Genomic DNA, 13,254 nt, shown 5'->3' with positions numbered 1-13,254 from the left:
TTGATTGGACTGATCATGTCAACATCATATTTTCAAAATCTTACATCCGGCGCCGACAGAGATGGTTGCCTCACCTCGCGTTCCTAGAAAATGCTAATCTGAAAACAAAGCTCCCTAAATTTTATCAGCATATCGATTGCGCCACCCAGGCTGGCAAAACCCTGAATCATTGTTATTCTAACTTCCGCGACGCATATAAGGCCCTCCCCTGCCCTCCTTTCGGAAAAGCTGACGACGACTCCATTTTGTTGCTCCCAGCCTATAGACAGAAACTAAAACAGGAAGCACCCGTGCTCATGTCTGTTCAACGCTGGTCCGACCAATCGGATTCCACGCTTCAAGATTGCTTCGATCACGTGGACTGGGATATGTTCCGCATAGCGTCAAACAACAACATTGATGAATACACTGATTCGGTGAGCGAGTTTATTAGCAAGTGCATCGGTGATGTTGTACCCACAGCGTCTATTAAAACATTCCCCAACCAGAAACCGTGGATTGATGGCAGCATTCGCGCAAAACTGAAAGCGCGAACCACTGCTTTTAATCAGGGCAAGGTGACTGGAAACATGACCGAATACAAACAGTGTAGCTATTCCCTCCGCAAGGCAATCAAACAAGCTAAGCATCAGTATAGAGACAAAGTAGAGTCGCAATTCAATGGCTCAAGACACGAGACGTATGTGGCAGGGTCTACAGTCAATCACGGACTACAAAAGAAAAACCAGACCCGTCACGGACCACAATGTCTTGCTCCCAGACAAACTAAACAACTTCTTTGCTCGCTTTGAGGACAATACAGTGCCACTGACACGGCCCTCTACCAAAACCTGCGGGCTCTCCTTCACTGCTGCCAACGTGAGTAAAACATTTAAACGTGTTAACCCTCGCAAGGCTGTAGGCCCAGACGGCATCCCCAGCCACATCCTCAGAGCATACGCAGACCAGCTGGCTGGTGTGTTTACGGACATATTCAATCAACCCTTATCCCAGTCAAGAGGGCCACCATTGTTCCTGTTCCCAAGAAGGCTAAGGTAACTGAGCTAAATAACTACCGCCCCGTAGCACTCACTTCCATCATCATGAAGTGCTTTGAGAGACTAGTCAAGGACCATATCACCTCCACCCTACATGACACCCTAGACCCACTCCAATTTGCTTACCGCCCCAATAGGCCCACAGACGACGCAATCGCAATCACACTGCACACTGCCCTAACCCATCTGGACAAGAGGAATACCTATGTAAGAATGCTGTTCATCGACTACAGCTCAAGACCCTGGGTCTCGACCCCGCCCTGTGCAACTGGGTCCTGGACTTCCTGACGGGCCGCCCCCAAGTGGTGAGGGTAGGTAACAACATCTCCACCCCGCTGATCCTCAACACTGGGGCCCCACAAGGGTGCGTTCTCAGCCCTCTCCTGTACTCCCTGTTCACCCATGACTGCGTGGCCATGCACGCCTCCAACTCAATCATCAAGTTTGCAGACAACACTACAGTGGTAGGCTTGATTACCAACAACGACGAGACGGCCTACAGGGAGGAGGTGAGGGCCCTTTGAGTGTGGTGTCAGGAAAATAACTTCACACTCAATGTCAACAAAACAAAGGAGATGATCGTGGACTTGAAGGAGCAGCCCCCTATCCACATCGACGGGACAGTAGTGGAGAGGGTGGAAAGTTTTAAGTTCCTCGTCGTACACATCACGGACAAACTGAAATGGTCCACCCACACAGACAGCGTGGTGAAGAAGGCGCAGCAGCGCCTCTTCAACCTCAGGAGGCTGAAGAAATTCGGCTTGTCACCAAAAACACTCAAACTTTTACAGATGCATAATCGAGAGCATCCTGTCGGGCTGTATCACCGCCTGGTATGGAAACTGCTCCGCCCACAACCTTAAGGCTCTCCAGAGGGTAGTAAGGTCTGCACAACGCATCACTGGGGGCAAACTACCTGCCCTCCAGGACACCTACACCCCCCGATGTCACAGGAAGGCCAAAAAGATCATCAAGGACAACAACCACCCAACCCACTGCCTGTTCACCCCGCTATCATCCAAAAGGCGAGGTCAGTACAGGTGCATCAAAGAGACTGAAAAACAGCTTCTATCTCAAGGCCATCAGACTGTTAAACAGCCATCACTAACATTGAGTGGCTGCTGCCAACATACTTGAAACGACCGTCTGAAGGAGTAGACCAAGGCACAGCGTGTATCATGCTCATCTTCTTTATTATTATAAGAGAACACTTAAACAACGGAAAAAAACAAACGACAGCCAAACAGTTCTGTCAGGTATACTCACAAAACAGAAAATAACTACCCACAAACCCCAAAGGAAAATAGGCTGTCTAAGTATGACTCCCAATCAGCGACAACGATGTACAGCTGTCCCTGATTGAGAGCCATACCAGGCCAAAACAAAGAAATACAATGCATAGAAAAACGGACATAGAATGCCCACCCAAATCACACCCTGACCAAACCTAAATAGAGACATAAAAAAGGCTCTCTCAGGTCAGGGCGTGACAATACTGACTCAACTCTAGCCACTTTAATAATGGAAAAATTGATGTACCGTAAATTCCGGACTATAAGCCGCAATTTTTTCCCATGCTTTGAGCCTCGCGGCTTAAACAATGACGCGGCTAATATATGGATTTTTCCTGCTTTCAATTTTTTTTTCTCCAAAAAAACATATTCTGTGACGTGCTCAGTTTTTTGGCGGCATGAAGCTTTCATTAGACCAATGAAATTGCCGAACGGGTTAAGGTCAAACAACTTTTTTGTTTACTGTTTAGATTAAATCGAGCGCTCTCAAACTTCCCATCATTCTGATTACGGTAGTCATTTTGTCACCCTCATCATGGCAAAGACATGGAGAAATGCATATGATGCAGCTTTCAAGTTGAAGGCGATTGATCTGGCTGTTGGAAAAGGAAATAGAGCTGCTGCACGGGAGCTTGGTCTTAATGAGTCGATGATAAGACGTTGGAAACAGCAGCGTGAGGAATTGACTCAGTGCAAAAAGACAACTAAAGCTTACTGCTAATTTTTTATTTTTTGTTACAAGCCGTGTTTCGTTAAAGCCTATTTATTTTTGTTACAAGCCGTGTTTCGTTAAAGCCTATTTATTTTTGTTACAAGCCGTGTTTTGTTAAAGCCTGTGTAAAGTTCATTTGTTTCAATGTACCGGTAGGCACCTGCGGCTTATTTATGTTCAAAATATTTTCTTTTTTTACAATTCAGTGGGTGCGGCATATATTCAGGTGCGCTTAATAGTCCGGAAATTACGGTAATAAATGTATCACTAGCCACTTGAAACAATGCCACTTTATATAATGTTTACATACCCTACATTACTCATCTCATATGTATATACTGTACTCTATACCCTCTACTGCATCTTGCCTATGCTGTTCGGCCATCACTCCTTCAAATATTTCTATGTACATATTCTTATTCCTTTACACTTGTGTGTATAAGGTTGTTGTTGTGAAATTGTTAGGTTAGACTACTTGTTAGATATTACTGCATGGTCGGAACTAGAAGCACAAGCATTTCGCTACACTCGCATTAACATCTGCTAACCATGTGCATGTGACAAATAAAATAACATTTGATTTGATTAGAAGTTGTCATCATGAATCAAGTCGACAATCTACTGGCAAATCCTTTTCAATCCTTGTCATATGAAGAGAAATAATGAAGAGAAATTATAGATAAAACGTATTGGTGCTCATCGGCCATTGGACAAAAACATTACACAACAAGTTGGAAATCACTAATTCAACAATAAGTGGTTTGGAAGGAATCAGTGGCTAACTGCAAGCATTGCAAAGCAATCACTAGCGTGATATTCAGGGGAGTGGGTTTGTGGTCCAAGTATGGGTTTAAGGGTCTCTTTTCCAAGCTTAAAATGATAAACATTCAACATTGGCCATGCTCTCAATCCAGCATGACTTCTGCTGCGTTCAAAACAACTAGAAACTCTGAACTGGGAAATCTCAGACTTCAGTGAGTTCAAGACAACTGGGAACTTGGAAGAATATGAGCTCAGACTGGGAAAATACGTTTTCTCTGAATTGCAAGTCGGGAAATCTGTCCTCTTTCTAGAGCTCTGACCTGAAGATCACTGACGTCATCATGATTCGACCTTGTTGTCTTGAAAGCACCATAAATCCAGAGAATGCCAGAATTTGATGACAAAGTTTGATGAAAAATTTTGCCCATGAAAGACCGCCGCCCCACCTTCCTGTTCAAGTGAGCACAGCCGAACAAGGTGAGTCCAAACATGTATTGTGTGATGCTGCATAAATGATGTAATATGCCAGGGAGAAAAGTATACTGTAGCTATGAAAGTAAAACTAAGTGTATTTTGTGTAGTAAGCTGTTAGTAGCCCTTGTGCCTCACCCTAATAGTTTGGTCCCTTTTCCATTCATAACTTAGCCTACTGTTCTGACTTGTTGGTGCACATGTAGCCTATAGCCTGTTTTAGAGAAATGCCATCATTGAATATTGTAAGAGCTTTCATTGTCTGCTTAAATACCTCATTTTATTTATCCTACGGTTCTGACTTGGTGTACAGGGAGAATACTGTAAGAACGACCCATGTTCTGAATTCTGTCGCTGTACATTTCAAAAGTGCTGATATATAGTTATATTGACTGTGTCCGTACTGGCTCGCTCGCTAATGTCTTAATCGGAATTACGGATTGCCTCTTATCCGCTCGTAGTCCCCTTATGCCATAGTTTGTACATCTCAATTGTCAGTAGAAACCACATTTGTTTAAGCAAGTCAGCTATATCAGCTATGTTTTTTGAAAAGGGAGTAAATGAGGCTGAATGAACTGCTTCGCTACCAGACAAGGCTCCGCTGATAGCTAGGTGTAGCAGTGGTAAGGTGTTGGGACTCTGCTGTTGGGACATCTTTATGTAGGCCCTAACAGTTTGTGGGCACCGTTTGTCACCGTTATAGTGCAATTAATGTATTTTAGTGTTATAGAGGCTTTGCTGGCATGCATCTAAAACATGATTTTTTTGCCCCACTAATATTTACATGCTTTAATCGCCACTGGATGATGCATATAACTGGGGAAGGGAATAACACAATTTCTACAGTGTTGAAAGTTTCTAAGTACACAGTGGTCACCATCATTGGGAAATGGAACAAATATGGAACTACCCAGACTCTGCCTAGAGCAAGCCATCGGACCCAATTGAGCAACCAGGCAAGAAGGACCTTTGTCAGGGAGGGGACCAAGAACCCAATGACCACTCTGACAGAACTACAGAGTTCCTTGGCTGAGATGGGAGAACCTGCCAGAAGGACAACTGTCCCTACAGCACTTCATCAATCTGGGATTTATGGGAGTGGCCAGATGGAAAGCACTCCTGACAAAAAGGGTACATGACAGCACGCCAGGGGCCTAATTTATAAACCGTACATATGTGCAATATATACCCCACATACGTGCTTGCGCCAGTTTTCACGCAACCATTCTTGTTTTAGATTTTATTTTTAGAATCTAAAATGATTTAACAGCAATATTTCCCCTATTTATTTTAATTCATAACAATTGCAAAAGATATTCCTCACTTTTTCTGGCCATGATGGGTTCATATTCCCGAAGAAGCCATACAACAAATGACCATGCGCATCTCCCATTTAATTTGACCTAGTAGCCTATAAATATATAGGCTATATGTATTTCAAGTTTTGCAATATAATAGGCAGTGCGGTTTCTAATGCCGGTATACAGTCGAATTTAACAGCTGGTCTTTTACATTGAAGTAGGCCTATGTATCACGTTTCAAGTTTTTATTGTTACGTGCAGAAGTAATGTAACATATTTGACAGTACGGGCTGCAGTATTGCTGTGCCGCAGCATGTGCTATAGGAGCGCGACATCATTGCCTATTTAATGTCAGACCCTATAAAAAGGCAGGGCATATAAACCCAACAATCTATTGATAAACGAAATATTAAACAACAATTCGTCTTTTGGCTGCGGTGGCCTAATGCCAATAGTTACAAATTATACAGCAAATAAAGGCCGTTATTGCCGTCATAAAATTATGAAAGTAGGCGTTTTCCAGTTTTAATGCTCGTTCACGCACGCACAGTTTTACCACAGGTCTGATTTATAAAGGAAACGTGTATGTATGGCGTGGGCCAAGTTTATGAATGTCAATATTTGTACCTGCACTGACTGGCGCAAGCAGAAATTTAAGCAACTGTTTTAAGGCCCCTGGGGACTGCAAAAGGGCAGTTGAAAGACTGAGCTCATAAGACAAATGTAACTCTCTGGCCTGAATTCAAAGTGCTATGCAGCGCTCATCACCTGTCTAACACCATCCATACCATGAAGCATGGTGGTGGCAGCACCATGCCGTGGGGATGTTTTTCAGTGGCAGTGACTAGGGGACTGATAAGGAAGGGTGCACTGAAAAACGTTTCCCTGTAAATTTAGAGCATTATGCTGGCACCACAGTTGCCAGTTTAATACTGTAATTTTGCTTTACAATATAGTTTACAGTACTATTTTCCTTACTGTAAAACATTTTACAGCATCCCTGCTGTGAATTTACAAATACAGGCAAATCCTTGATGAGAACCTGCTTCAGAGTGCAAACGACCTTAGGCTGGGGCAAAAATGTGCATTTCAACAGGACAATGACCCTAAGCATACAGCCAAAGCAACGCTGGAATGGCTAAAGAACAGTAATGTGAAAGTCCTTGAGTGGCCCATCAAAGCCTAAACTTGGTTCCCCATTGAAAATCTGTGGAAAGACTTGAAGATTGCTGTTCACCGCCACTCCCCATCTAACTTAACAGAGCTGGAGAAAATCTGCAGGGAAGAATGGGAGAAAATCCCAAAATCTTGATATACAAATTTGAGAGATACCCAAGACGACTCAAAGCTGTAGTCACCACCAAAGGTGCTTCTACTACAAACTATTGACTCAGGGGTGTGAATATTTCAATTAGAAAACATTTCTAAAAACATGTCTCCACTTTGTCATTATGTTGTATTGGGTGTAGATGGGTGAGAAAAAAAATTCTGAATTCAGGCTGTAACAAAATATGGAATAAATCAAGGGGTATGAGTACTTTCATAAGGCACTGTACCTGTACATTTCATTATCTTGCATAAAGGTTGACTGATTCATATACACATACTGTAGATGCATCACAGGAGGCTGCTGGGGGGAGAACGGCTCATAATAATGGCCAGAATGGAGTAAATTGAATGACATTAAACACCTGGAAACCATATGTTTGATACCATTCCACCAATTCTGCTCCAGTAATTCCCACAAGCCCACTCCAGTCATTACCACAAGTGCCACCAACCTCTTGTGATATACTTAAGCAATAAGGCACGAGGGGGTGTGTTATATGGCCAATATACCACAACTAAGGGCTGTTCTTATGCACGACGCAAAGCAGAGTGCCTGGATAGCCCTTAGCCGTGGTATATTGGCCATATACCACAAACCCCTGAGGTGCCTTATTGCTATTATAAACTGGTTACCAATGTAATTAGAGCAGTAAAAATACATGTTTTGTGGTCTGATATACCACAGCTGTCAGCCAATCAGCATTCAGGGCTCAAACCACCCAGTTTATAAATATAAATGCAACAATCAATGACTTACAGTTCATATAAGGAAATCAGTCAATTGAAACATTCATTAGGCCCAAGTCTATGAATTTCACATGACTGGAAATACAGATATGCATCTGTTGGTCAGATACCTTTAAAAAAAAAAAATAGGCCTCACAATGGGCCCCAGGACCTCGTCAAGGTATATCTGTGCTTTCAAATTGCCTTTGATAAATTGTAATTGTTTGTTGTCCGTAGCTTATGTCTTCCCATACCATAACCCTACCGCCACCATTGGGCACTCTGTTCACAACATTGACATCAGCAAACCGCTCAACACCATACATGTGGTCTGCAGTTGAGGTCAGTTGGACATACTGCCAAGTTCTCTAAAGTGACATTTGATAGAGTATATGGTAGAGAAATTAACATTCAATTATCTGGCAACAGCTCTGGTGGACATTCCTGCAGTCAGCATGCCAATTGCACGCACCCTCAACTTGAGACATCTCTGACATTGTGTGACAAAACTGCATATTTCAGTGGCCCTTTGTCCCCAGCACAAGGTGCATCTGTAATGATCATGCGGTTTAATCAGCTTCTTGATATGCCACAGCTGTCAGGTGGATGGATTATCTTGGCAAAGGAGAAACACTCACTAACAGGTATGTAAACATTTGTGTACAACAGTTGCGAGAAATAAGCTTTTTGTGCAAATGGACAATTTCAGGGATCTTTTAATTCAGATCATGAAACATGGGACCAACACTTTTACATGTTGCATTTATATTTTTGTTCAGTGTATAAAACACACACACACACACACACACACACTCCCAAAATGTCACAAAAAACATCCTAATATAAATGACCATGGCACACATGATCCACTTAAAATGTTTTATTCCCATGTAATACATTTACAAAAAGCTGCACAAATGCCCAGTTTCCCAAAAGCATTAAGAGTAAGTTCATCATTAAAACCAAGGATTCTATGGTTCTAACAATGAACTTTTGGGAAACAGGGCCCAGAACATAACCAAATGAAACCTTGAAACAGAATAGAGGGACCCATAAGAAGAAAAAAAACATACCACTACTTTAAAACAGTTTTTTTATGCAAACAAAGTTTCACTGATCATAGCGCATTTGGTGTTCTTTGTTTCAGGGAAAAAAAGGCAGCCCTGACATTTTGCTGGAACAACTAATAATTTTGTCTCTAAAGCACGCTTGTCAGGACCATTTGCAATTAAACCGATTTACCATAGAGCCATCAGTGGAATTAACGCTATTACAAAGCGCAAACGTAATAAAAAAGTAACCCTTTCAAGAGCAGATGACAACAGCCCTTGCTCGGAACTGGGGCTACGCTATGTGAGGGAATCAACGTCGTCTCCTGTCTGGACTCCTGCTGCGTCTACGTCCACCACCCCTGTGGGGAACAGAGGAAAGGTTTTAAATCAACAAAACCATTTACAACACACAGGACTTCAAATGTACACACGTAAACCTACACACGTAAACCTACACTTTTTTAAATTCAAGTTAAGCCTCTGCACCCATTCTGTTCCCCTCTTCATATAGACCCAAACGAGTCACATCTTATACTTAAAATGTGAAATGGAGATATTCCAAGTGAAGCCCTTAGATCTGGGTTTTACCCACTTGTTTCAAGTGTTCTCGCAGCTCCAAACCCCTACAATTACCCTCCACAGCAGAATACTGCTCACTCTACAACACTCACCTCCTCTTGCTCTTGGGTGGTCCTCTGACAAAGCCCCAGTCCACACTGATGGGCTGGCCCATCATGTCCTGGCCATTCAACCCTTCCATGGCTGCCTGGGCCTCTTTGTACGTCTCATACTCCACCAGCGCATAACCCTGTGAAAAGGATTGATGAGCAAATACGAGTCAGTGATGAAAGTCAAATAATAGCCTTAATATTACGACGATAGGGCTTCCCCTTCTTGTCGTAACGGTCGCAGGTCAATACGAGTACCTCTGAACCCAGACTAAAAAGCACAGGAAAACATACCGCAATACAGACATGGTAGGTGTCGCTGTATTCCTAATTATCCCATAACGTAAAATGGCAGATTGGTGTGATCGAAATGGAGCTGGTTCTTAATTAAAACAGGCTTTTGCGTCGCCGTGCTAGGTAGCTAATGCTAAAGCAGCCCATTGGATTCCCTGAACGTGTGATGCCTTGACGTTGAGATGAGCAGCTGCAGAAAGTGTTGCCCTGCTATAGTCCAACCACACTACTTAGTAACCAGTTAATGATTGAACAGATATTGTTGGAATGCTAATTTCAGTGGTGGAAAAAGCACTCAATTGTCATACTTGGGTAAAAGTAAAAATACCTTAATAGAAAATGACAAGTAAAAAAGGTCTCCCTGTAAAATACTACTTAAGTAAAAGTATCTTGTTTTAAATGTACACTGGTGGGAAAAAAAGGTACTCAATTGTCATACATAGTGTAAAAGTAAATGCTATACATCAAACTCCTTACCAAGCAAACAAGCTGCACAATTATTTAGTTTTTTTGCAGACAGTCAGGGGCACACTCCAACACTCAGACTTCATTACAAATGCAGTATTTGTGTTTAGTGAGTTCGCCAGATCAGAGCCAGTAGGGATGACAACGTGTTATTATTGATAGCTGCGTGAATTGGATCATAATTCTGTCCCGCAGCATTCAAAATGTAACAAATACTTTTTGGTGTCAGGGAAAATAGGTGTAAAAAGTACAGATTTTCATTAAGAATGTAGTAGAATAAAAGTTGTCAAAAATATAAATAGACAACCCCAAAATATATTTTACACCACCACATAATTTTAATGTCTGCTCAGCTGAAGTCACAAAACTCCCATTGTCATTTGTCCATGTCCAGTGTATTGTTGCCATCTTGTGGCTTAAAAGAGCATAGCACAACAAATTACACAATTATGAAACGTACAATATTAGCCAGGCAAATGAATCCTGTCAAAACTGGCCAAGTAACAAATCCTAATTTAAAATGTGCTGTGTAGAAATGTGAATTTGGCCTAACCTTGAGGTAACCTGTTCTTCGGTCCAGGTTCAGGTGTAGGTTCTTGATCTCTCCAAACTCTGCAAACTTGTCGTGGATGTCCTCCTCAGTGGCCTCTTCATGTACCCCAGTCACGAAAAGGATCCAACCCTCCACAGCTGAGAGAATCAAAAGACAAACATGTCTGTGTTAAATAATTGCTTCTATGGTTAACTAGGGCTACCACCTGCTATAACACAATATTTAAATTAAACTCATATTGGAATGAGCATTTGAAACTTGGACAATGTACAAAACCACAGTTTGAAATCAACACCCCATTCAGAAGTGACTGTCCACCCTAGGTTCATCATGGCACTTACATCTCTGAGGACCTGGCTCGTCTCCATCCTGCTCCACGGTATCATAGTCCTCTCTCACTCTGGACCTCGCTCCCTCCTCTAGCACAGCAGAGAACAAAGGGAAGAAATTGCATCATGTATCCCATCTAAAACAATTGTACACTGTCCATACACTATTGAAAAATTGGAGAAGCAGAATACAGCCAGGTTAGGAGTCAGAACTGCAGTGCTAACTCACCTGAACCAAAACCTCGTCCCTTTCTCCTCTTTGCCTTCTCTTTTAACTTGTGGATGCTGTCTGGGGAATGAAGACATTACATAAACACATTAGTGAACTGAAAGTGATAACTACTGACTTACCTAGAGTATAACTAATAAATAGCCTAACACGTTAGTAAAAGACAGCTAGCTACAGTAACTCGAAAGAAAAAAATGATAATAGCTAACGTTAGTTGACAAGTTATTACCTTGACCTCACGGTTTACAAACAAATGAATTAGCTAGCTTGGTGTAGTAACGTTTGCTAAAGTAGATTGGTCACATACATTGAAAGGGTGTTAGGTAACGTTATTAACAGTAGTTATGATACGTTAATCTTTGGATTGGTGTAGCTAGTAGTAAATTAGCTAAACTAGTCATCTAGCTAACTAACGTTAACTTTCTAACGTTCGTTGGCTCACACGCTAATCGCCATCAGTTTACAATAGTCGACACAAGAAAGGCTGATTATGTAATTAGCAAATTGCGAGTTATTAACATTGACCTCGCAGTTTCCAAACAAATGTACTGTCTACATAGCTACCTTGGTGTTAGTTACGTTAGCCAGATAGCTTGCTAACGCGTTAGCTCACAACCTAATCGCCATCTTTTAACAATGCCAAACAAAACCGTCTTTCATTTCCTTTTACTCGTAACTCGAAGTGGCAACTATACATATTCGCTAGTTAACACCTATTTTCTAAACGAAATAGGCACAATTCAAAGTTATTACCAACAATACATTAATCAACTAGCATGTTTGAATGGCTGCAAGGCCCAACAGGCAACACGCATCCACGATTTGCGGAGCCTATTGACTCAGCCGAAAATTCCCAAAATACGCACTTTTAGCGAGTGCATAGTAAGCAACAACAAAAAAACACAGAACTATTGTTTCATAAATTTTACCATCACCATCCTCATCCATAGCAAAGTCCTCGCCTCCCGCTTCATGAAGATCTAGTACGTCAGCCATGTTGTTAGCTCCTGTTTTTGCGCTGATGCGCGTGAACGTTGATGATATCCGGGAAGTATCCATGCCTGGTGTGTATTCATTAGTTGGATTCCGATTTCAAAACGTTTCGTCTGTTGGTAAACGTTTTGCAGCGGAATCAGACTAATGAATATACCCCTGTTATCAGAAACGGTACAGAAAGACTATAAATAGAATCCAATATATATTTAGAAATGTGAAATCATGAAAACTGAATGAATACATGAATACATGGGTATGGGGATGTATTGGTCCCACTGAATTATTTGTGTCAGTTAGTTTATATTTATTAGGGTTAAGATCATAGGGCCAGCAGTAACCGAGCTGATAAGCTGAAAAATATGTTGATGTGCCCTTGAGCAAGGCATTTAACCCTAATTACTCCTGTAAGTCGCACTGGATAAGAGCATCTGCTGAATGACTTAAATGTAAATGCTTTGACATGTAGGCCGGACCAGGGACAGCACAGCACACATCACAACACCTTGGGAAAAGGTCAGCAAAAAAATTCAAAATAACCTAGAGAGAGAGATCTTCCTCAACAAAATAGGCTGTGCCTTTCTGTAAGAAAGTTGCTGAAACTACCAATCTCAGCACAATCTTTTCCCATCAGCCTACGCAGTGACTGCTGTCTTTTCTTAGCCTGCACTGTGCAGAATTTGCTAAACATTGCATTCCCTTAAGTGAATCATAAACTTCATACAAAGAAAGATGCAGAGATTGAAAAATAATGAAAGAACTTGGAAATACAAAAATGACTTTATCCACGAGTTGGAGGAGCGTGATATTTATGACATATTGTTCAGTCAACATCTTGGGCACATGTGAACTATTTCACATTGGGATCTCTGGTCCAGCCAATCTAATTTCCTGAGATAATTGCATTGCTTGGAGAGATGCAAAATAATGAATGAAGTCATATTACATTTTTTAATGATGGTTCTTTCTATTCATATTCATTCATGCAATGTGCAGTTTATATACAGTATATCTTATGTATTTCCAATGTGTTACATTTAA

General features: G+C 41.7%; 1 protein-coding gene across 2 annotated transcripts; it reads right to left on the bottom strand.

The window, feature by feature from the left end:
• Positions 1–8,495: 8,495 nt before the first annotated feature.
• On the bottom strand, positions 8,496–12,277 carry rbm8a (RNA binding motif protein 8A). Of its 2 annotated transcripts, none has more exons than XM_014200681.2 (6): positions 12,156–12,277; positions 11,221–11,280; positions 11,004–11,081; positions 10,663–10,799; positions 9,354–9,490; positions 8,496–9,041 (listed from the first exon to the last, which is right to left on the bottom strand). In XM_014200681.2, the coding sequence occupies exons 1-6, from the start codon at positions 12,214–12,216 to the stop codon at positions 8,993–8,995; spliced, it is 522 nt and encodes a 173-aa protein (XP_014056156.1). In that variant the 5' UTR covers positions 12,217–12,277; the 3' UTR covers positions 8,496–8,992.
• Between the last annotated feature and the right edge of the window lie 977 nt (positions 12,278–13,254).

Source organism: Salmo salar, chromosome ssa05 (genome assembly GCF_905237065.1).
Source record: "Salmo salar chromosome ssa05, Ssal_v3.1, whole genome shotgun sequence".
Lineage (NCBI taxonomy): Eukaryota > Metazoa > Chordata > Actinopteri > Salmoniformes > Salmonidae > Salmo > Salmo salar.
This window is presented reverse-complemented; position numbering and strand designations above follow the sequence as displayed.

What these genes read in the sequence shown, in the direction of transcription:
- rbm8a (XM_014200681.2), bottom strand. Translation starts at nt 12,216, where the DNA reads ATGGCTGACGTACTAGATCTTCATGAAGCGGGAGGCGAGGACTTTGCT. An exon ending in CGAGCCAGGTCCTCAGAGAT is followed by an intron (nt 10,800 to 11,003) that starts GTAAGTGCCATG and finishes TGATTCTCTCAG; the next exon opens with CTGTGGAGGGTTGGATCCTT. An exon ending in CCACCCAAGAGCAAGAGGAG is followed by an intron (nt 9,042 to 9,353) that starts GTGAGTGTTGTA and finishes TGTTCCCCACAG; the next exon opens with GGGTGGTGGACGTAGACGCA.